At 36.9% G+C, this 25,275-nt stretch overlaps 1 protein-coding gene across 4 annotated transcripts in view; it reads left to right on the plus strand.

Annotated features, from left to right (window-relative positions):
- Positions 1 to 16,570, plus strand: part of ZDHHC14 (zDHHC palmitoyltransferase 14) — a 108,375-nt gene extending 91,805 nt beyond the window's left edge. For 2 of the 4 annotated variants that reach the window (XM_080587036.1, XM_080587037.1), the window contains exons 6-9: positions 998 to 1,100; positions 2,755 to 2,864; positions 6,217 to 6,319; positions 15,319 to 16,570. In XM_080587036.1, coding sequence (XP_080443162.1) covers positions 998 to 1,100; positions 2,755 to 2,864; positions 6,217 to 6,319; positions 15,319 to 15,720 — 718 coding nt within the window. In that variant the 3' untranslated portion in view covers positions 15,721 to 16,570. The remainder of the gene's footprint in view (positions 1 to 997; positions 1,101 to 2,754; positions 2,865 to 6,216; positions 6,320 to 15,318) is intronic. The other 2 variants (XM_080587038.1, XM_080587039.1) reach the window with 1 other exon arrangement.
- Positions 16,571 to 25,275: the final 8,705 nt, after the last annotated feature.

Below are 25,275 nucleotides of genomic sequence, written 5' to 3' on the forward strand. Positions count from 1 at the left end.
CAAGGAAGAAATTCTTCACTCAGAGGGTGGTGAGGCCCTGGCACAGGCTGCCCAGAGAAGCTGTGGATGCCCCATCCCTGGAGGTGCTCAAGGCCAGGCTGGATGGGGCCTTGGGCAACCTGGTCTGGTGGGAGGTGTCCCTGCCCATGGCAGGGGGGTGGAACTGGGTGGGCTTTGAGGTCCCTTCCAACGCAAACCATTCCGTGATTTTGTTTACGCTCACAAGCTTAACAGTTATTGTCCTGGCTATTTGCCAAGGCTGGGCCATTTGGACACCCCCACAGTTATAGAGTAGAATGTATTCAGTTATTATATATCCGGGGGGGTTGAGAGAGCAACTGAATTTTGTATTTTAGTTGGACTAACGCACTTTGATGCTAGTGTTAGCATCATGTTCTGCATCTTAACCACAGTAACAGAAGAAAGACGGGACAGTTAGCTAAATATAACTGGGATGCAGCTTTCTGACTTTGTATTTTATGAGAACAGATCTAGAGCCCATAGTCCTTGCTCAAGATCCCCGTTGTACGCTAAATATTTTTACAAACATATCTGCTCAGTCTTTGCTACTTAGTTAGCCTTCGAAAACCTATATTGTATTTGATGTTCCCCTCAGCCCATCAGAAGTATTATTTACTGTTATTTCTCAATGTACCTATCTTAAAAGAAGTGTGATAACATTACAGAATGAACGTGTAAGTTTGAATTTCAGCAGCTGAGATCAGAACCACTCAGTAGTTGGTCCTTTTTCAGTGTGCAGACCCTTAAACGTTTGCTGGTGTCAGTGGTGTTCAGTGGTCTGTGCACCAAAGCATAATGACAATAGGTTTGCTTTTCTGAGTTTGGCTTTTGCTGACCCCTTTGAAGTGCCCTAAAGATCTCAAGACAGCTGGGGACTAGAAGTTGCCTACACTGAACTTTGTGATTGTAACTGCTTGTTATTGGATTTAATATATATTTTTTTTCATTTGCATATATTTCCTTGACTTTCAATTACTGTGTTGGAAGCTGTGGTGTGTTTTTTCTCTGTATGGTCCATTGTAGGCCTCTCAGGTTTTCACACGTATTTGATCAGCTCCAATCAAACAACAAATGAAGATGTAAGTTCATAGTATATTTCTACATACATGTTTCTATATTGTAGTGATGAGGAGATCTCTAATTTTAATTCTATGCAGTTTTTCTCTGTAATTCTCAGAGCGCTCCACTCATAGATGCATAGTTTTGTGAATGCCTGACTAGTAAAGAAGGAAGTAACTTGGTCATGCTTGATTCAAAATATGAGAAGAACTCTTTTGGACTGTAGTTGTGGCTTGAAGATGTAGTGGTTACACAGTGCATCCATTATGATTTACACCCCCAGGACCTGTATCTTGAAATAGGAAATGTAGTACAGAAGAGAGAAGACAAATTAGTATATTTCATATGCTTCAATTCAGTAGAAAATTACTAAATTTTCAGTATTTTTCTTTACCTGGAGTCCTAAATACCATTTGACTCAAAATTCACTTACGTTAGAAAACGCTGAATTCTCAAAATTAAAATTTCATCTTTTATCGTATTTTTCCTTTGAAATATCTTTATTTCTCTAAGATCTAAAACCTCTAGTGAGGAGTATGTAATTAATTCAAAGGTCAACTTTCTCATTTCTACAGTTGTCCTATTTTGCACATAGGTTTCTGTTGTTTCAGTGTGAAATTATATTTAACTATGTGTGGAGGCTTGGTGTGTCTTTCCCTCACTAACAGGTGGAATAGGAAATGAATGAAAGAAGGAAATAAAGCTAGTTAGCTAATGTTAGAAAGCATGTTGGAACTGAGCAAATAATCTAACAAATTACTGCAAATTTAAAATTACTGTAATTTTCTGTTGTACTTTTCTCATAGGTATTTTTTGAATGTAGAAGTAGCATCTTTGGGACTGTCAAATCTGTGTTTTGTTGTTATTTTAAGGTCACAGTTACAATTATAAACTTGAAAAAAATACCAATCAACCGGGAAAAACTTACCAAGCAGACATGGAATTAATTGTACCTCTGTATCAGGTACCCAACCAAGGAGCCCTCAAATCTCTTTTGGACTGTTGAAAGTCAGAGAGCAGGGAACTGTAGGAGTGTAACATGTCTGAATTTCAAGTAAACTCTTCTGTAACTTCATTTAAGGCACACATTTCCAGCTGAATACAGTAAGGTATATTATCCAGGCTCTCAAGCACCTCACAAACAGAAAAGTAAGATTGTCTAAAAGAAAGCATAGTATGTACTAAAAGGCAGTAATGACTGCAATTACTTCATAATATTTTAGAGCCATTTGTGGGCTGTAGGAGCAAATGATGTTGTGTGGTATTGGACAGCTTGAGAAGTTACCCAAGGGTATGGGAAACAAGTGCTCTATTGCTGGCTGTAATGGTATGTTGCAGTCAAACCTCTTCTGTAGAACAGTCTGTAATATTTGTAAAATTAAGCTTAGACCATTATGCAAAACATGTTTAGATGCTGAAATTCCTGCTGTGAGTATATTTGTCCTTTGAGATTTGGGGCTGTCTAAATCTATTGAGGTAAAGCCTGTGCTTGCTTGTAAGATTTTAGGTTCCAGCTTTCATAACGGTCCAAAGCTGTTAGGAAAGTGTAATCATGGGTTTTCTCTGGTCTGCCTCTGATGTAAGCACCATGCTGCTGCTTTGGTAACCCTTAAATTGCCTCTGTCATTTTCCATATTGTATTACATGTGATGCATCTTGTTCATATCTCTTCAGATTAAAGGATCATGGTCAAATAAAAGAGGTAAAGAAAACTATAATCCATACAGTTATGGCAACATCTTTACTAATTGCTGTGCTGCACTCTGTGGGCCCCTCTCTCCAAGGTAAGAATATCAAAAATAGTGTAAATGAAGACAGGTGATGATCGATAGAAAAATATTCTTTCAGACTTCTTGAGTTTACTCAACTAAAATAATGTTTTGTTTTACTGTCTGTTAGAAGTGTTAACTAAAACTTCTCTTCAGTATTAAAGAGACACAGCAAATTGTGGTTAGACTAAGTTAGTGATCGGATCCTGTAAAATATGTGGATTTAAGGTTGATGTCTGAAATTAAAATAAACTTCTTCTTCGAACCTTTGCCACTGCAGTTAATAACTGCTGGCAAAAAAAAAAAAAAAAAGTAGTAATTAGATGTTACATGATGGGCTATTGAAAGTTAATTAGACTCATATATAACTAACAGACGTGACATGAGTCTAGAAGAGCAATACACTTGGAACCTTGATTCTACAACTAGTTTGATAATTGTTCATATTGCCTTTTCACTCAGAAATCTGTTATTTAAATTGACAATATTTTCTATTTGTGCTACTCTTAACATATACACACCAAGCTGATTTTGGTTCTCTTAAACCGAAGTAATTCCAGAGAAAGCTTACTGGATTAATTTCTGCTGCATACGTTTTTCACATTACAGGTCCAAAACATTTGTATAGTCAAGGTTGCTTATGTTTTTGTTTTTTCATCTGGAATTAAATATTCAAGACAGAGTAAACACCAGAGGAAAAAAACATTGGCAGCAGGAAAGGCACAACTCCTCCTTCTTACTTCAGTGTCCAGTGGTTAGATAGCTCATCTAATAAGTATACAGGAGAGGCCTAGTTCCTCTGTAGATGGATTTCTACATGTAGATGTAGAAATGATTTCATCCTGTAGATTATTTTTTTTGTGACAATACTCATCTGTTGAAGCTGGTTTGCTTTGTCTGGAAATGAATCTGTACTATTGAGAAAGAAAGAGGAATTGACTTTATAGTCCAGTGGCCAAAGTTTTTCACAGCAAGTGGGATTTCTCTCTTTGCTCTTGTGAATACCAGAGATTGTTCCACAGAGCAGCAGGAGGTCAGCAGGAGAGGCTGGCATCTTTTCCTAAGGAGGCAGATACCTGAGATATTATTTCCTCGTACTGGGTTAACACTGTAATCCCTGTAAAGAGTAGCCCTGCTTCTGCTTCCTGCCTCTGGGAATGGTGTCAGAAGCCAACCCTTTAATCCTGCTCTTTTGCTTTTCATAGAAGTATGTGACATAAAAACTCAATGCCTTGCTTCAAATTCTTTTGTCTCCACATGGAAATAGTTATTAAAAGTGTATAATGTTTCTCAGTATTTGAAATAACTGCTTTGACTGATACAATTAGCCACACACAATAAACCAGAGTGGCACTGGCTCCTGTGTTTTCACAGAGGTTGCACATTTTTTTCCTAAATTTCATATACTAATATAATTTCTTTTAGATGATAAAGTAAACGTAGAGTTTCTGCAGGGAGATATTTTGTGACTATAAAAATTTTCTGACTTCAAAACAAAAGTTATAGCCTTACTTTTTTTTGGTTATTGCTCTTTCCTGATTTGAAATCTAACAAAGAATCTAATTTTCCACTTGTGAACAAGATCACTCTGAAATATTTAATCTCAGGTGCATGCCAAATCACTAGATATTCAAGTTTGTTTTTTTCCTTAAATAACCGTAAAATAGCTTACTAGTGATGGCAGCTTAAAATGCAAAAGGTTCAAGTGCCTTTGAAAATGGATTGCAAATTGAGATAATAATTTAAAGTCTCCTCGCTTCCTTTAAATATCGTGTTTCTCATTTGAAACCCATGCTAGCAAATTCAGAGTGCATTTTACAAGTCCTCAACAGTAACTTTCAAATCTTAATTTGATTCATAGCTGTCAACATAGGTCTAACTAGTGATCTGATATAATAACACACTTTTTTCAAGCATCTGATTTTGGAAGGAGTGCTTTCCACAAGACAGATTTTAATTTCAGATGGATTTTTAAGTGTTTTGAGTGTACATTAAAAACCTGTTCTGCAAAGCTTCTTGACAAGAGCTTAAATGGTTTTTTGAGTGGTGGATACATCATTGGCTTTGGAGAGGGGAAACGCCTTAGATTTTTCTGTACGTCCTGTTCTTATCTTTTAAAATTGAGGTTGTCTTGACCTAGAGTGGATTTAGAGGTTCCATAAATCAAAAAATAAAACCAATTCTGTGCTGACTTTAGCTCTTATGACAGGAATGCCTTAAAACACCTTAGGTTTTAGTAACAGGAAGGATAAAACCTCCAGTTAAAATTTGTTGTCTTTGGTTAAAAGGGGGGTATATCTTTTTTCTTTTTCTTGGTGTGTATGTGTTAAAATTTTACAGCATTCTTGATTTCTCAAGCTTGCAGTTTTCCAGATGGGAAGCAACACTGTTCATGTCACAGGAAAATAACATTGTCATTTATGAATTAAAAATGTATGGAACTATAATTGAAACTATATTTAATTAAAACATCTTTGAATTGAAGCATAAACAAAAAAAAAGTTTTGAGAAGTTTTTGTTTTGAGTAGAAGTGATATGAGCTAATCCACACGTAGAATACAGTACTAGTGTCTGTACGTTCAGCTTTTTATATAATTATTAAATGGCAAAACCATAGTAACTCTTACAGTTTTCAAACTGAGGGTAAAATTGTATGTGGAATTTTAGCAAAATCATTAGCTACATCAGGTGATTCCATTCATTGTTTTTTTATGTAATCTTACATAGATTCTTACTTCTTTCTATTAATTTATCCACAAACCCTTTTATTTTTCTTTGAATTTCTTATGAGTACATCACTTTGATAAGAATAGTGGAGAACTATGAGCAGTGTTAGATAGCTGTCATGAAGCACCTGGCAAGTAAGTTGTCTGAACAAAAGTTCCTCTTTCTTTCTAAATGTTGTGATTAATTAGCTGTTAAGAAATCAGTATTTTTGGACTTGAGCTTTAATTTTGAGGTTTAGGAACAGAATAATAATTTAAAAAAACTTTAAAATAGATTCTGATTCAAAATGCACTAATGAGATTTGTAATTTGTAATTTGTTTTCACACCTGTGGTTTAAAATGCATGTTTTCATGGTACCTGCTGGTCAGCTTCTAAATTTTTTGTCCCTGATAAACCTCCAGAGAAGTAGCAGCACATTATAACTATATAGAGAGTAATATTACAAGGAAGCACTTACCTTGAGGATGAGTAGAAATGAAGTCTTGCACTTCTTCAGTTGATTAAAAGGGACATTTGAAGTTATTGGTAGGGCATTAAGGTTTGTTGTATGCTATAATTTTTTTCTTTCCTTTAATTGAGGAGAGTTATTGATCTGAAATATTTCTAACTCTTTTCTTCTTTATTTTGATTATTCCATAGTTTAATTGACAGAAGAGGATTTATACAACCAGATACACCCCAATTAGCAGGACCATCAAATGGCATCACTATGTATGGGGCCACACAATCTCAGAGCAACATGGTAGGAATCATCCCATAGTGTTCGTCAAGATTCCTGTGAATGTTTTCCTTCTCCACTTTCATGTGAACTAATCAAGTAATAACTAACTGGATACAGCTGACACTGGGTAGAATGACTTGTTTATTAACAGTAAAGAAAGAAAAACAAGGCTTTTTTTAATGTGTTTCACAAAGTGTAATAGTTAATGCTCATGGATTCTTAAAGTTTTTCTACACTGTTGATTTATTGAATATACCGACATTTTGACTTGTACTGTTGACACATGCTATGTTTTGAACTGGAATATTCAAGTATTATGGACTTGCTCTGGTTCATCAGTTTCCAACTGATTGTTATTTGATGTAGCACTTTTCTCGTACTATGTTTCCTCCTTCGCTTGTATACTGCAGTTTTGCATAGACTAATGTGTTTTAAAAAGCAAAGATGAACAAAGAGGGAGAAGTGTATTGAATAAAGAGCAGGAGGACACTGAACTTCCAATGAACAAAACATGGTAACTGGGTTGTAACAACAAAACTTTTAAACATTTTTGAAACCGTGCCAATAGTTTTTACTGGTGGTTTTTGGTTTTGTTTTGCTGGTAGCAATGGCTGTTATAATGGAAGCTAGGATTTCCAGTGCCAAGGAGAATAAGTGAAAGAGATCTTTTTCCAGAGGCAAGAATCTTACATGTGCCTACTTCTGAATTGTTTTCCACCTATCTTTACGCTATCTTGGGTTCTAAGATTTTGTCCAAGAAGCCATGAGTTATGTACCCCCTTCCTCTGCCACAAGGAAGAGGCCACAAAGCCTTCTAACATCTTCCCAGACAGATAGTTTTAGTGTTGCTGATAAACTGGTATAAAAATTTTACTCTAGTTGCTAACCTGTTTCTGCTTATTATTTTGAGAATTAAATGGAAGCTTAGTTAGTCTCCTTAATGAGAAAATGTATTAGGGACACATTAAGTCTGAATCTTCTGTGAGATGCCTTTGTGCAGAACAAGGTAATGCTCTGTGCAAATTTTTCTCAAAAAATTAACCCCGAAAAGAGAAGGGGAAGTTAAAGGAAGGAAAAGAAAGCAAAACTTAAAAATAGCTTGAGGTCTTTCAGGGTTTACCTGAACTTCCTGACTTTGTCAAGACTAATTATTTATGATCATCAGCCCTCAGTAAGTTCTTAGCATTAAATTATCTTAACATTATAGCAATTAAACTCACATTGTAAGAAGATACTATCATTATGAGATGTTAACGAGCAAACCTTTTTTCAGTTAGATAGAAGATTGTCTAAATTTGTCTCTGGAAATGGAGAAATCTTTTATGGTATTACTTTGTCAAACAGGCAGCTGTTATGATTTTAGAGTGTAGTACCTGTAAATACGCAAGTGCATTTCTTCAAGGATTTGATCTTCTTATATCCTTATATCATGGTACTTAAGGCAAGAAAGGTTTAGGTTCTTTAACAGATATTAGAGATGCTTCGAAATGTGCAGCTTTCATTCCTGAAAATGATCTCACAAAATAAGTTTTTAAAATGTAACAGGCCGTGTCTTGTATGGAGGAACTCTTTGAGACAGTGATACCATTACATCTCAGGGTGTTATTCCTGGTCTCTATGGAAGACCAGTTGGATTCTAGTGGCAGCTGCATATTAGCGTTAAAATTTCTCCATTGTTGTGTTGCAAACTGTTAAAGACCTGCTTAATCTCTCTAGCACTGTTTTCTCTTCCCTGTTTAAAATCTTACATTCTTTCCTGAATTGTTTGAAGCATAAGAAATTATAAATGCGTTTCCTGCTGGCTACAGTGCAGTGGAACATAACTTTGCCTTTTATGTGTTCTTGCTTCACATTTCCCTTTTTCTTTTTTCTAAGGTGGATGTTTTTGCTGTTCTCAGTGGACCTTGTACCTGTCTTTGTTCTTCTCTTTCCTGTCTCATAAAGCAGCAAACAACAAAACTGATTTCCCTAATCCGCAGTTAAGATCTCGATCTCATCCACATAATGGGACTTTTTTGTGTGTGTAAACAAAATTAACTCACCTTACTGCTAGCTTAGCTTTCATCCATTCTGCTTGGTTACCAGATTTCCCGTTCCAATTTAAATTTAGACAGAATTAATCAAGTAAAACTTCATCATTCTGTTTAAAACTTTTACCCACAAAGTGACCTCTATTGCTTTTCCAAGCTTTACGTTACCAGTCTCTCTCGTCTATCTTCCCAGTACACAATCTTAGATTCTTCTTCAGGAGTTTGGGAGCAGCAGTGCTAGGAACACCAGCCATTCACTTGCTGTCCTCTGAAAAGAGACTGCTGGAGTTTCTCAAATGAAAGGCAGTGGAGTACGCTTCATGGCAGACGAAAAAAAAAAAAGGCACACAACATCCCATTTATTTTAGAGAAGGAATCTCTGCAAGATTCTCTAGAATTCCTTTTGCTGGGAGTTCAAAAGTGAACATCAAAATTTCCTTTGGTGATTGAAAGTTTAAAGCATTGACTGGCTCAAGCCCAAGACTGTAGTGGATGGAGAATGGTAGAGGCAAAGTCTTTGTGGAAGAAGAGGTTTCCTTTTTACCAGCTGTCCTCGCTGACAAAGGTTATGCAATACATGGAATAAGATTCCATCTTCCCCTCTGGAAGGTTGCATACCTCTTGGAAATAAAGACAGAGGCCTAAACTGAAAAATGCATTCTTGGAGCTGAGACAGGTAGGCCCCAAAGAACTGGCTGGTTGAAGGAGCTGAGTCTGAAACTGCAGCTCGTATTAGTGTGGGTTCAGAAAAGGACAAAGAAAGTTAAATTTCTTAAATTAAGATCATATGTAGGTCAGTCTTAGTCCATAAATACTGTTTAAATAGGCAGAGGTTTAGCCATTTATACATCACCAGAGATGATAATGTTATTTTAGCAATTTACCTCTGAGTCCAGGAAGTCATTTATCAGAGATCTGAAGTGTGTTCCAGTACATCTTTATGGCATGTCTCCTAGGATTTTATTGCAGAATGCATTACATCTTATGTCTATATTGACTCTTAATTTCTAACCGTTATACTAAATCCAAATAATGTGCTAAAATGTCTCTTGCACTTCGATATTAAAGATTTGAATGAGCATTTGCTCTCTCACTGTGTTTTCTTGTTCCATTCCTTCCCTCTTTCCATCCCTTCCCTCAAATCTTTTACCCACAGAATGGTATCTTTCTAAATAGAATTCTTGTGCCTCATCCAACCAGCTCCTGGTCATTTCTTAAGTCTCTGGAGGTTACTTAGTATTATATTCTGTTCTCATTTATTTTAATACATCTAACAGATCATCATTTTTGCATTTAAGTTCAAAACAAGTATCGTTCTACGTTTAAAGTTGCCAGACACTTGTTTTCAGTGCAATAAATTCTCTTATTCAGCATACCATCTGTGAGGCATTATTATTATATTTAAAAGCTTTAATGATAATTTTGCCTTTAAAACTTCGAATATTTCATATAGGCTCTATTCTTGCTATTGACTCTGTTTGCCACAGTCTCAAAAGTCAGGGCTTTTCTTATCATCAGGGCTTCACAGACCCATACTATTTTGTAATTTTTTTAGATCTCATTTAAAAAAAAAAAAAAAGAGCTTTTTCTCCTGGTCTCTTCTTAGTATCTACCTTATTCTACTAAGGGATGAAGCTATATTTACTTTTTTGAAGGCTGGTACCACATGTAATTTTTTTTCTTGGTAAATTAATCCAGCAAATTAATTAGCCACCTTCTTAATATCCAAGTGACAAGCATGGTCTCTTAGAGCTAATAATCTGTACATCTGATGTTTCCAAAGTATTTCCCTATAGCATTTTATTGCAAGCTCTTCATTAGTTTAATTGTCTGAGCATCTCTCTTCTTATTCTAAAGAGTTTTCTGTTTTGTTTTTTGTTTTGTTTTGTTTTTTTGCATGACAGGCAGTATCTCAACCATCGTGAAATCATAATTTTCTAAGTATGTTCAATTCTTTCTTTCCTTTTTCATTTTAAGGTTTAATTTTCTTTGTATTATGGAAAGGTTCTTATTTCAGCATAAACCCATCAGCTACTGTTACCTGAATCTGACTTCTCTAGTACTTAGCTTTATCTTAAAAGCCTGAGTTGATTCTTGGGTTTTAATGCACAGGGTCTTTTCTTTAGTAATGCTATGAAGAAACAGAGAATCCATCTCACTCCGTGTACTTTTTTTTTTTTTAAGAGGAATTGGTTTGGTTTATTTTTACCATGATGTCTCTAGAAGTTCTCTAACGCCTTAAGTGCTAGATTTTACTTCCATCTGCCTTTATATCAGGACACGTTCATTTCTTTGTTTTAAAGAAATTTACCTGCACTCCTGTGTTCTAGGTGTCTTCTTAGTGCTTAGGCAGCGGCTTGTGTGCCAAATTACCTTATACCCAGTCCTCCCTTTCCCATATGCAAGTTCTTTAGTTAGAGAGTCTGTTTTCTTTCTTACGCATACCACTGTGAATCACAGGAACCATTATAGTACATGGGCAGCTGTTTCTTACCAGTGAGACATGCAGCAAGTCCTCTCCCAAATGTTCATATCAGCATTTCTAGCAGTGATCTGGAAGAAAGAATCCAGCTGATGCAGGGAACATTAACTGACAATCCCAGTGTGCTACTATGACAGCACAAAGATCAGCAAGGATTGGAGCCCCACTTTGCTGAGAGTTTTACAGGTGTTTCCTTCAACATTTACGGTTGTACTTGACAAATATGCTTTTTCATTGCCCCAGACAGAATTTAGGGATCTTACCAAGTCAGCATTACTATGGCCAAGGCTGATAGAAATTTTTCATTAAAGCATTTTACTTCATAGTTAAAACAGGTTAAGGGCACATGCAGTTAATTGTCTTTAGTATTTTGCTTTGAATCGCAAAGAAGCGATCGTGCATGTTTGCTGCATTTTTGTTCCAAACACAGAGCAAGATCAGAGCACGTGGACTAGGCTGCTTGCAGAAGACGTGCTCCTGGAATGCCCCCAGTGTGTTCTAACCATTCATGGGCTCTCAGTCCATAAAAGCAAACTGTAGCTAGTCTGAAGTAAAATCCCTGAAAGAGGAGCGATTTCACCTTTGCATCAGAGCTGTTTCTCTTCATAGTTCCACTCTTACTGCGCTGTACTTCTTGCTAGTGAAGCCACTGTCTTGCTGGGCTTGTGGCTTGGTTTTTGCACAGTACCTGATTCTGGGTGTGGAATCCTACAGCCCTTGTGAACAGTTATGCAGCTCCATTCCTCCACTCCTTACCCATCTGTTGTATCCATCTAGTATGGTATTTCAGCATCCTTTCTGTTACTGCTCAGCACTGTCAGTCAGTGCTGTGAGGTCTCTGATTTTTTTGGTGTTTGTACTTTATTCAGAGATGCTGAGATAGTTCAACTTTTTTTTTCCTCCATCTTTGAGAACTGTAAAAATTCTTCAATGTTACCAGTGTTAGACAAAATTTTAAGAAAGTTAATTTTAAATTTGAAGTAAACAACCTCTGGTTTAGCATTAGAAATGTGAAAAAAAAAACATTGCCATGTTCAAGAGCTTTGTTAACGTAACATGTATGTTTTTTGTAGCTTAGGAAAAAAGCTGACTTCAGAAAAACAAAATTAAAAGTATTGTTTCAGGCAGAGTTGTTTGTATTTATTTGTGAAATAAACTCAGAATTTTAGGCTTTGTCTAATTTGCTTTGGTTTGTGCCTTTTAATGCAAAATAGAGATGGCTGAAATTTTCTATGCGTATATATATAATTGAATTTCTGTACTTGTAGAATTTATTAAACTTGTCTTACCTTTGGAATCTGCTGTTCCTCTGAAACAGTGAAAATTGCAAGTGGAAAATAAAATCAGTAGATCTGAAGTAAGAAGGTACTGGTGGAATAATTTTTACAGTAGATTTTTAACTATTTAGATTTCAGAGCTTGGCTTCCTTTTTCTTGTTAACAAGATTATCTTGTTGACAGATTTCTGCTCATAGATTTCATTTGGTTAAAAAACCAAATATGGAATCCAGGAAAAACCACCATGCCAGCCCTATAAACAAATCTGATTTCTTTCTTTAGTTTTGTGTTAGCTGTTTAGGCTGCAGAATAGTCTGCTTGTATAGTATGTGCTCTTTTTATCGTATGTTTTTGAGAGCTTCATTTAACACGTCTACCTTTTCTAGTATAAGCCCCAACTCTAATCACTTTTGAAAGCTGATTACAGCCTTTTCTGTTTACATAAGATATTTCATGATGATCATTGTTCATTAAATAAAAAAATAGGTAGAAAAAAGAAAAATTGAAATTGTGTATCTGAATAAGAGCAGAGGCTTTAGGGAAGTCACAAATCCGTGGAAAATGAAGAGAGATATAGTACCTGCAAAAGTTTTGTAACATTCTGTTTAGTGGAGCTTTATAAGGCTGCTTTATCTTTTCCATGTTGATTCAGTTGAAATGCAGTAGAGTTCAGTAATAATAAAATTAATTCAGACTATACAAAGAATTCAAGTAAATTATCTCCAGCTATTTTAAAGGTGTGTATTTGTATTGCCTGAACATATTAAGTAATGATTTGCTTTTGAAGATCAGTGCTGAAGCTTCACTAAAGCCGACTAAGTCAGCTAAGATTAGTGTGTTTTTTTTTTCAATGGACCCCAGTGGTTATGGGCAGTCCTTTGTTATTTAACATGCACCTTAGCTACTGCTTTTCAGAGGAGATGGATTTTGTCTTTTTGAAGCTCGAAAAAATCAGTTAACGGATTTTTAAGTCTGCACAGTAAGGTTAGTTCAAGGGGTATGGTTTAATTTAAATGAGCAGGGATGAATAACAGTATATTAATCAAGAGTGAGTTATTCACAGTGAATTACTAATTGAAAGCATGACTTTAAAGACTCCTGAACAATTTTCTCCTTAGTAAGGTGTTTATGCAGGGTTTTGGCTTTAAGCCTGTGATTAATCCCTCTGAAATTTACCCCATCCCTGGAAGTGTTCAAGGCCAGGTTGGATGGGGCACTGCACAAGGTGATCTAGCGGGTGGCATCTTTGCCCGTGGCAGGGGGGTTGGATCTGGATGGTCTTTAAGGTCCCTTCCAATCCAAGCCATTCTATGATTCTGTGAAGTTATATGGGACTACTTAAATTGCTTGGCTGAGGCTGTTTATAATTTTGTGGGGGCAAAAAATTGCCTGAAACTTGTATAAACTTAATATATGTAACAAAGTGAGTGCATTTGTCTTTCTGAAAGCATAAGTGTTGGAAAATACATAACTGAGTAAGGATCAGACTTCTGCCTGTCAGAAAGTAGTTGGTGTCAGGGTCCTAAACCACTCAGATGTGTTTAAAATACTACCTGTCTACTGTAACCAAGCAGTCAGCTTGCACTCTGTCTGAATATAATGTGTGTGCATCCACCATTAACCTATGGAATTAACCTGTAGAATCAGAGGACCTGAAAATATCAGAGGAACCTTTCATAGTGATGGTTTTCATCATAGACGAGGGGAAGCAAAAGTCTTAATAAGAGTTTGCATAGTGTATATCACAGTGGCTTATTAAATAATGGGCACTATAGGGAATTGCTGCAATGTCAGTAGCAGTGGTTACTGATGACTGGCAATATCTCGAATACATGTTGGATTTGTTAAGTCTTTCAGGAATATGACATAGATTGAAGAAATCAGTTGTAAAGTAGAGTATCTTTAATGGAATCCTTGAAATTATAGTAAATAGGCATGTCCTACCTCAGGATATGTTTATTTTTACTGTTTGCTTCCAAATTTTCTTTGCTGCATTGGATTTGTAGTTGTATTCAATCACTGTAGCATTTCTCTTGCACAGCAGAACAGTAGTGTGGCAAATGAATCAAACGGGATTTTAAAAATCTGCAGATGTTACACCTGATCGGGCTGTGAATTAAATATATATTAAATATAAATATATTAAATATATATTGTCTGGAAGCTCTCAAAAATCATGCCAGTTAGAAAGAAGAACTTAAACTGAAATAGGCAATAGATTTACTAGCCACCTAGCCAGCTGAAACACCCGCCTGTCTTGTCATCTCAAGGAATGAATGACAACTTTGTGTAAATGGTGCTTAGGAATGATGCAGGGCCAAAAGCATTCCTGGGCGTACTCACTGAGCTTAATTGGATTTATATAATGCTGAATTTGGCTTGCTACTGTGAAAGTGCTTGCCAGAAAACTTTTGTTTAGTAGCTTGACTCTTTGTATTGTCAAGATTAAATTAATAAAGAAACAGCCTAAAAATCATGAAAGCTGTTTTTCTATCAAATTAATAAATATGCAGTACTGTCGTATTTCTACATGTCTTCTAGAATAAGAATATAATGTATTAAATTGGAATATAAAAATTGAGATCACAGAGGCTGTGTCAACACCTATATCTGTATAAAACCATCTGCATCAAAGGAATTCTTGTTCTGGAAAATGTCTGTAGCACCTTAATTCCTACATGTGAAAACCAGTAAAATAAGACACATGCCTTGTGTTTTTGACTCTGGAATGATGCTTGAATTTTGCCTTTGGGCCTCTCTGAACTGCAAGTTACTCGAGGATAAAAATGAGTAGAGCAGAAGTGATTCGCCTGCCTGCTTCCCTCACCTAGAGCCAGGGAGGTTTTGAGGTGCCCCATGCAGTGAGTTACACAAGGACTGTTAGCTAGGCTTTCCAGATTGCTTTGAACAAAACTAAGCAAAGTATCTGAATTACAGTACTTACAAAAGTAAGGATTTTGGAGGTAACCAAAATCTCTTAGGTGAACACTGTAGACATTTATTATAATTTACTTTGATAACAATCCAAAGCACCGGCTTAGTTATGCATGGTTTTTTTTCCTGGGTAGCATGCAATGAGATTTTTGGGTGGCTAACCACGGAATGATACTAATGGCTCTCTCTTTTTCTCTTCACATCCCATTCTTTTCCATGTCTTTTGTCCATTTTCCTCCTTTTTTTTTTTACCCTGTTTTCTTTGCCTTATAATTTTGACACCCTTCCATTCTACAGTGTGACCAAGACCAGTGCATTCAGAGCACTAAATTCGTTTTGCAGGCTGCTGCCACCCCTCTACTACAGAGTGAGCCCAGCATAACTAGTGAAGAGCTACCTTTACCTGGAAAGACTTCTCTCAGTGGGCCTTGTGCAACTCTAACTCTAGGGCAACCAACACCACCATCTTCCATGCCAAATCTCACATCAGACACAGGTTTGACAGACATGATACCTTTAAAAGAGGAACACGAAGGCCATCAGTTTCTTACTCCTGAAGAAGCTCCGTCACCCCCTGGGATGCTGCCAAGTGGAAGTCCTATTACACACAGCCATACAATGCACGTCCTGAGTCTAGCCAGCCAGGATTCATTGCATGAAGACTCAGTACGTGGTCTCGTGAAGCTTAGCTCAGTTTGAACAGCTTTTATGAACATCGCACCACTTCATGGTGTCTACACAAACCTTTAACAGGAATGACGCTGCAGTACCACTGTAAGACTTCATAACATGGCAATAGTGGAAACTTTATTGCATAATGGAGTCTACTAAAAAGACAAGTTATTTTTTCCATTGGAGCTATGGCATTTTTTTGACCAGGTTGTTAATAGCTATGCTTTGGTGGTGACTGTATCTTATTTTTAAGCAAAACCAGAAATGGTCAATAATCTTGTTTCCTGCAGTTTGGGTACAGCAAGTTGGAATTCAGCCTGTAACAAAGACCATGTACAGTACAAAAGAGAGATTCTTGGATGTAAGTGTCATGCTCTGTGTTCTATGCTCTTGTAATACACACTTGTTAAGGCTTACCACACTTGTGGCCAGAATGATCTGCACTTACATGTTATGCTACTAATATTTGAGGTAGAAAATTACCATTCCATTTGTTAATACAAAATTAAAAAAAAAAAAGACTGCAGATATGGATTTGCATGCCACGCTACAGTATGTGTTACGGTGGTGTTGGTATTAAGAGAAAGTGCTGCTTTTTTATTTGTGACTTTCAAAGTGCTGTTTCATTTAAAGACAGTGCAACAAACAAATTAATGGACTATATTATTTTTTCAATTTATTAAAGTTTATTTTAAATTTATCAGTGGTGCCTAGAAGATGGAAAGTTACTGATTTGATCATGTTGCATATCATTTAACCTTCTGTTTAAGTGTTTAGAGTGAGGTATTGTGTTGTGCCATACCATAAGATTCTTCCACTCCCTAATGTGATACAATTACCTGTGGACCTCCAATAAAATGACATCCTCTATTTCTTGGACACGTGTACAGTTATCCTTCCAGTTTTTCTGGGGAAAGAGGGGAAGATCGTGATTGTTGACATAGTTTGTAAAGGGTTTAACTGGGATATGTTTACTTAATGAAACCAAACTTCGGAGGAAAAGTTGGTTATGATGAGTTTTGCTTCAGAATCTCTTATATCTTTGTTTGAGATGTGTATTTGTACCCATCACAAGTCTGTATTTGGAAACAGTAGAGTAAGAATTAAAGTCCAAGCAGACACTATGTTCCTTATGTGGCTGAAGGTGAGGAGCTTGTGATCCAAGAGAGAGGCAGCGTTGTGAAGTACAAATGGTTAACAATATGCCGTAGCTGCCTTCTGGCCATCACGCTTCACTTGTATTTGTCCTCTTGTATTTCCAATGCAAATGTTGATTTCAGATCATTCTTCTGTAGTTTTTTGTTGTTGTTTGTTTGTTTCTTCCTTTGCTTTAAGTAAAGCACAATGAAAAGGTTAAGGAGATTATTTGTTTTGATGATAGCTGAAGAGAAGTTTAGTTAAGCTGGGAGAAGCTTAATAGCTTTAATACTGTATTTGCCATGCTTTTCAGGATGTGGGACCTGCATTCTTCTTTTCTCAGGACAAACTTAGTGCAGAATGAACTTTATCTGATGCTTCTGTAGTGTGAAAATGTTGACCAGTTCAGAAATGTGACAGTTCTTTATTGTTCACTGATGGTCATTCACTGACACCAAGCTAAATATCTGGTTTTATTTCCATTATTGACAATGAGGACAGTCAGCCTGCAGAAGATCAGCCATGCATATCTGAAGTATCTGCCCGAAGTATCAGACAAGATATTGTCAAAACCTGTTTCTCTTAAGATTTCATAAGCACTCTGTTTCTATAATTGAAAATGGTAGCTTTCACCTTATTCAGTGTGTGGAACATAGCAACACTGTCTGACTTTGTCTGCAGTAATGGGTCCACCAAAGAACCTGTGGCAGAGAAATCTGTCCCAGCTATTTTAGCCACCCTCCAAGCACATTTCAGAAGCTGGAACAGTCTCAAGTTCTTTCCACCTGCCCCTTACCTGTAGTAAGAGACATGTCCATGTTGACTGGTCTCCCAATAAGCCCCAAGTATGATTTCTTTATTTCTGTATATGCTCTTGTAGATGAGTCATTGATGCTCATCACCTTGATTTCATCTTTCCCTGATTTTTTTCTCATGTATGACGCCAGGAACATCTGCATTAAAGCAGGTAATGGATTGAGTGTTGGAGATACTGGTCTGATAGGCCTGGCTAAAGAATCCCTGCTTTGAGTTTGTTGACCAGTACTTGACTGAGTCACCTTAGTGCCTATGGCTGCTTACCTATGGATGCATTGCCCACGATGTAGAAGGACAAGTCAAATATTTTAATGTGCTATCCCAACTTCCCACTCATAATAGTAATGCTAAGGATCACTGTTTCTAGCAAAATTGTTCCTTTTTAAGTCTCCCTTAAAATCCCTGAGGGATTTTATGCTTCCAAGAATACGAGCTTTGTGACAACACTTGCGTGTCATTGCCACCGGGGAGTAGTGTAGAAAGCTGCACATCAGCTCTGAGTACATGATAAAATTAGTGTCCGTTTTAACATGAAACAGGAGGGAGAAAGACAGGATTAGCGACCTTATACTGCTTTCTATGTGCAACTTGTGATCATGCTTTTTACCTTCATTTTTTCAATCTCCTGTTTTGTTTATAATTGAGATATAAGAACTACCTAACAAAACTGAAACAGATGTGCTACTGAAAACGGATGTGCTAGTTATGTATTTGTTCACGTGACTTTTTAGCTTTTAAGATGACAGCCTTGTGTTTTTTAACATGCTGCCTATTTTTTTTTAAGTTCGGCACTTCAGAATCAATTAAATACTTTTATCTGTCTACGTATGTGTATTGCCCTCACTGTAAGTCTATTTACCTTCTCATCTCAGTGCTTTTTAAATGGTCACATCTCTAACCTCCCTGCCACAACTGCCTTGTGAGGACATCTGCTGGAAGATTTTGGAATTAAGCCTATTAACAACGTGGTGTGGTACTTGCAGTCTTGGATTGACAGCACACAGTGATTTAGCAGCAGGTTGACTGAAGAGTTGCCTCCAAAAGGATAAAAGGATCTTTGGGCCATTCCCCTCACCTCCAGCTCAGCTGGCATCAGTCGTGGGAGCTCCCATACTTGGAACTTGTATATACATCTGGAATGAGTCAGCAGAGTAACTATTCATCACCTGCTCTACAGATTTTATGTTGTTTAATTTTTTGAGCTATGAGTGCAAAACATTCACGCTATGGATTCACAACAAGAATCCTAGTCAATATTGCACAGGGGTTTTTCTGTTGTTTTATTTTCCTTTGTCGATTAGTGCCCTAATATTAAATAGTTGTAATATTCATCTGAATTATAAAAGCAGACTGAATTAGAAGTGTAGACTTACAGTTAAAGTTGATATTTTCAAAAAAAAAAAAGTATTTTTTCTGAAAAAGCTAAAATCTTTCGATGTGTAGTAACTGGTTAATTTATCTGGCAAAAACTGTTTATTCTGATTTGTTGTTTTTTAAATAAGTTTTTCCTTCTATGTGTTTGTATAATATATGTAGAATGAAACAGTGTTTTATGAAATGTTTTTAAAGGTTATTTAGTCCTGTGATTTCTCAAAGACATTTCTATTTTAAGAGGGAGTCTTATGTTCGTATCAGTTCACCAGTAATGTAAAGTATGTCAAACTATTATTGTATTGTTGTATGTTAGTGCATCCATTATCAGTTTTTCATCTGTTCATGTTAAATGATGATAGAGGCAGATGTGCTTCTACTTAAAGTGGTTACTGGATTCATTGAAAGTAGTTTTCTAAATGGAAGATTAGCTGTTTTGCAGTTTTAATGAACGATCCTACAAGAAACAAAATGATCTCATAAACCAAAGGCCTGTGTGCAGCGTATGTTACAAGGAAGATGACCAACGTGTTACTGCAGAAACTTACTTTTTAAATCTACAGAGTAGGTATAATAGTTCTTGGTAAGTAAATTATTGTCTAATATTCAAAATACTAAATGAAAGAGCATCTTTGCAGAACTTATAAATCCGAGCTTCTGTTTGTCTTTTAGTTCTCCAAATCAATACAGCTTGAAGAACTCAGCAGAGGGATCTAATCCTTATTCTAGTTCTCTTCTGGTGTAAATTATAGGTGGGAACCATCATCATCATTTTATTGTTCCCCACCTCCTCTTTTTATCAGTGGTACTCTGAACACAAGCATGGTGTACGCAGGCTCAGACCGGTCTCTCTCTGTTTTAAATGTCAATAGCTGCCCAAATGATTCCTTTTTTTTTGTTTTTAGGAACAAACTGAAATAAGGTAGCATACTTCAACATGCTTTCAAATATTCTGAAGCCCCAAATATGAATGGACTGTGGTTTAGTTGCATATAGATTTAGTTCATTTAAACTGGAGCTGTCCTATTTTCCAAGATCCATCTGGGTCAGTGCTCCCCGGCTGTGATTGCTTGTTTGTCCGCAAAGACTTTGCAGTTCGACATCTGGCTGAGCACACTGCCTGGACTTCCAAAAGACTGATGGGATTAAGTGCGCTGTTTAAACCTGTGCAAAGCTCACTTAATTCCAAGATGATGCAGCAATTCAGTTCTGTCCCCAGAAGGCAGCTGTCTTCAGCTCTATAACCTGTGTTCACCACCAGCAATGCAAGGTGGTGAGCAGAACAACTTTCGGGTGCTACAAAGAGAGAAAATGAGTGTGTTTCTAAGGTAGGTCAGTGGGGGACAGGACTAAGAAAATGAAAGGAAGACAACCGAGTGAAAGCAGACCAGAGGAGATTAGCCGGTGACATGGAGTAAGAGGGGAATTACCTGTAAGCTGTGAGAGAAGAAGGACGGGAAATAAAAAAGCCACATGGGGAAAAATGAGGACAGCTCTCGATGTTAACTGAACAAAATTATAAAAAGAAATCAAGAGAATTGCTTGCAATTTATTATTATTTTTGTTGCTGAGAAATTTAAAAATCATTCTGGAAATAAAAAAGAGAAATAAGGTCAGACTTCTGAGAGAACTGTAAGAAGATGATGAGAAAAATTCGAGTGAGTGATCTGCCCACAAGCTCCTCTCCCCTACTGTATTTTCCTACTTCTGTTTTGAAAATACATTTGTAAACATAAAGAAGCATGGTTCCTTTGATGGGAAGCTTAAAACATTGTGCTTAAAAATGAGAATCTCATTAGTGTTTTCCTCACTAGTAATTGTTTTAGCGTTCTGTATTTCCATACCAGAAGGGTTATCACACTGGGGAGATTAATAGCGTGGTGTGGTTTTGTGTTTCATGGTGATTCCTTCGTTAAATTTGCTCACTTTTGAGTGAAAGTGCTTTCCTTTGTAGTAGCATAGTCAATTGGACCTAAAATCTGGAATTCAGTCAGAATTTCTTTGACTAGTGTGAAAATACGAATTAAGACTGCTAGATAAACTTTATGGTTTACAAACCAAATAGCTCTGTCCCACAGATATGTTTGTTTTGCCGTACGTACTGAAGTCAGTTTCACTAGCTAAAAATATAAATGTCGGTACTGTCTCAGTGTATCTTAGGCCTTTCCTGAGCTGAGAAGCATTGCTTCTTCTGAAAACTAGGGAAAATAGAACTAAGTTTAACCTAAAATAGAACTAAGTTTAACCTCACTTTAGTTTAAATATCCCCGAACCTGAAGCTGGTAACAGCTGCTGGGAGTCACCTGTGTGAAGTTAGGTGTTAGAAATACAAAAGGGCATGAAGGGACCACTCTGAAGCAGCTTGGAGCTTCTCTTGGGCTCATCTCAAAAGCACTAAATACGTTATCAAACCATATACAATTGAGAAAAGGACGTGAATTTAACATGCTCAGAAGTATCTCACTTTGCTATCACCCTCCGTAGCCCGTCCATAGTGACGTACAGGGATCTTACTGCTGCTGGGAGGTGGAAGATGAGGTGAAGTATTTAGGTTTCATACTTGCAAGGGAATGAACTTCAAAGAATGGTGTCCGGTCCAGTGGAGGTGTAGTTAGAGGAGCGTTTGTGTGAAGGGTATAAGGGATTAATTCCTGTTAAGTAAGTGTTTGTGAAGCACAAGGGGTTTGGTGGCCAACGTGCTGGGATCTGTTTCCTGAGCACTCTGCACTGTCAGCAGTGAGAGCAGGAGAGCACAGTGGGTGCACACGGCTTGTCCCTAGGGAGTTTCACTTCTGCTTAAAAAATAATGCTGCTTATAGGTGAGAATATTTATTTGATTCCATGTTAAGCGTGTGCAGTTAGTGAATGGGCTTCACGCTGAGCGACAATTTTGTTGCAATAAGCAGAAAAGTGTTTGTAGGGTTTCTCATGTTCCCCCCCTGCTCGGTGCCTTGTCACGGCGCGGCAGCTGGCTGCGGGTGCTGCTGGAGATGGGAGGGAGCAGCTGCTGGCAGGAACCACAGCTAGAAGAGCTGGGTGGTTGTTCCACTCCCTCCCACCCACCCACCCACCCACCCCAAAATGCTAAGTTTCCCGCTAGGTAGGTCACAGAAAATGAAAAACAAGCTCAGCAGAGCTGACTAACCTCCTCAGTTTCTAGGGTGCAGAGAACACCCAGTGTTTGTGTGCGCTTGGTTTTCATTCTAGATGGAAAGGAAAAAACAACGTTCTGAAAAGTTTCCACAGCTGCTGAAAACTTCATCTGAAAAAAACTTTGTTTGGAACACAGATGATGTTTAATCTTGAAATAAATAGTGAATTTAGATATTTAGTATTGTATTTAATGTCCATGTGACTTTCCATCTCTATTGAAATAATACTTTTATATATTATATATAACATAATATAGCAACATCTCAGATTCCTACTGTCATTTTCATATTCACAATGTCAGTCTTTTATTATAGCTACCCTTAAAGACGGAAACATGGTTAAATGCTTTTATTCCATAGCTACATGAGTAGCAGCTCTTTCTAATATTCTTGTCTTACTCTTGAATATATTTTCTCATATCAAAGATTAGAATCCTCCTCCATTCCTACATAAATATTCTGTAACACAGCATACTTTTTTTTCATTATTTAATAGTCCTAAAACCAGTTCATACAACTAAATTGGAAAAGATAAAAACAATTTTTAAGTACTTGTGTCACAAACCTTTACCGCACAACAGCAATAGAACTAGTGCCACTGATATAAGACCACCTCCTCCAGATTCTAGGATTTGATACTTGATTTATATTTTATTTGGATTCAGCTGTCAAGACTGATGATTGCATTTTTTCTCCTTACACGTTTCCACTGGCTGTAGTATCCTACACAGTATAGTGATAGTATGCTGCAGAATTTTTCTAACAGACATTTCGATATAATTAAGGAGCACAGTGCTGATTAGAATACGTATATAAAAAGTCTTAGATATGCATTTCTCTCAATGACTGTAAGGAAATAACATCAGACTGCACTAGAGAAAATAGAAACATTCCGTAGCTTTTTAGATTTTATCTAATTTTATACGAGTGCTGTCATATTTGTACAAACTGATACTTGTCTGTGGTTACTGGTATTGGTGAGAATGTAAAGAAAGTCAAGTTTAGAGATACTGCAGATGGTTAGTGTCGCCTGTACAGGGACAGATGTATTGCGTATGATGAATGATGAAGACTATGTTGAAGACAAGGGTGACACTCAAGCATACCTGTGACTAATGACTTATTTTTAAGTATGAGTCAGATACCGATTCTTGCTTGCTGATCTGTTGTTTCCTTCTACAGAATTCATATAGTTCAGAGGAAAACTCAAAAATAAATAAAATGAAGAGCTTTACAAACCATTCATCAAGGTTATAATTAAGCAGCTTTATATAACTAAGATGACTAAAATGTTTGAGTACTAACATGCAATAAGAACATGCAGTGTATGTAAAATGATGAGTTATTAGTTATTAAGATTAATTTTACAATTGGAAAGTAATTTAGAAATACAACTATATGCATGTCTGTGTGTAAAATCAGAATTTTGCATATTTCTCTTTAGAGTTCTAAGGTTCAGATAAGATGTGGAATTTCCAATGGAAAAATATATTTTGGTGGACAAAATTTCCATCCCAGTGCAGGCAGCCCTCATGTATGCTTGAAGGATGCTTATTTATTTTGGTTTTACCTTCTATGGTAAATGTATTTGCATATGTAAATGGAAAATAGTGTGCTGGTATATTATTAATCATATGTAGACTATTCTAATTAAATGACTGAACCATGTTTTCTGAGTAAGATACAAGGCTAAAAGCAGAGTACAGTTCTCTAGTGTAGAAAGTCTGATTGCTTTTTTTAGAAAAATAAAGAATTTCAACATTCTGTGTCTTTTGCATTGAATAAAGTGTAACGCAAATCAGCAATAAAGCAGATTTGGTCCCTCACTAAGGTGCTCTGCTGACCTTGCAGAGCCAGGCATTGTCCCAAGACAGTGTCATGTGTAGGTTTTGAGGTGCTTTTCTTTTCTCACAGCTTTAGGCAGTGTTTTGCTTCTTGAGTTTCAATGGTAAATCTTCTTCTAACAGACAATGTGATCACTCATAGTTCTGTCCCAAACAAGGAGCAGGAAATGTTTTCAGGCTTGAGTTGCATAGTTACATCTAGAATTTGTCATGTGCTTTTGTCTAGGTGGCAGTGACCAATTCCTGATGTTTCTCTGTCCTGCTTTGTTTTTCTGATTTCATTGTAAGGGGATGCTCTACCAGGAAGTTTCTTCTAAGCAACATTTATCTATGTTCCTCTTTTGATTTCTAATTGCATCTCTCTGTAGGAGGAATCAACCATAAATGTGGTTTCAGATGTTCAGTTCTTAAGTCAAAGAGTACGTCTGTAGCCTTCAACTGGGCATCAAATGTCATGTTTTATATTTCAGACAGGACTTTATATGGTTGTTTTTTCTTTTCTCCAGCTTGTGTAGGTCTTTATTAGTTTTTTAGTGAACAGAGGAACTTACAGGTATAGCATAAATGCAGTTATTCATGACCAAGTGAGTAGATAAATTTTTATTTTTTTGTAATGCATGAATTTAAAAAGGTTTCCCTTTTGTATACATTTCCACATTTGTATAGATTTCAAAGAACTGGGGAGAAAAAGAAAACAAAAAAAAATTATATTATCTCTGTCAATGAATTATGTTTTTGAGGGAGGAGGAAAAAAGCTGCTATGCTACATTTCTGGGCTTTGCAAGTAGTCTTTTTTTTCTGGCCATGCTTACCTTTGTTACTTGCACTTAAATGTCACTTGGCACCACTACTCCAGTCAGTGTTTGTAATTGCTTCCTAAACTGGAAATGGACCTATTTTAAGGCTGAGCTAAGTGATGGAAGAACCTATTGTCTCCTCCTCTTCACATCAAGGCCACATGCTATCAGTTTCTCAACTGAGGCTTGTATTTTTTATGATTCTTTTGCAACAGCAACTTGACAGTCTCCCACAGCCTTACGACACCACTCACTGTAGTGTTGCAGGGGTTATTTTGTTCTGGATGCTGGAGTCTGCATGTGTCCTAGCTGGATTTTCACAGCTAACCCAGCCCTCTGAGGGGCAGCCCTGGGCTGCAACCCCATGCAACAGTTTGGTGTTGTCATTCTCCGGTGGTTTTAAGGTCATTATGAGGATGCACACTCACGTGCACACACTCAAGTTCAGCATGACTGCATAAGCTA

The sequence above is a fragment of the Anser brachyrhynchus genome (assembly GCF_964034855.1).
Source record: "Anser brachyrhynchus genome assembly, chromosome: 3".
Lineage (NCBI taxonomy): Eukaryota > Metazoa > Chordata > Aves > Anseriformes > Anatidae > Anser > Anser brachyrhynchus.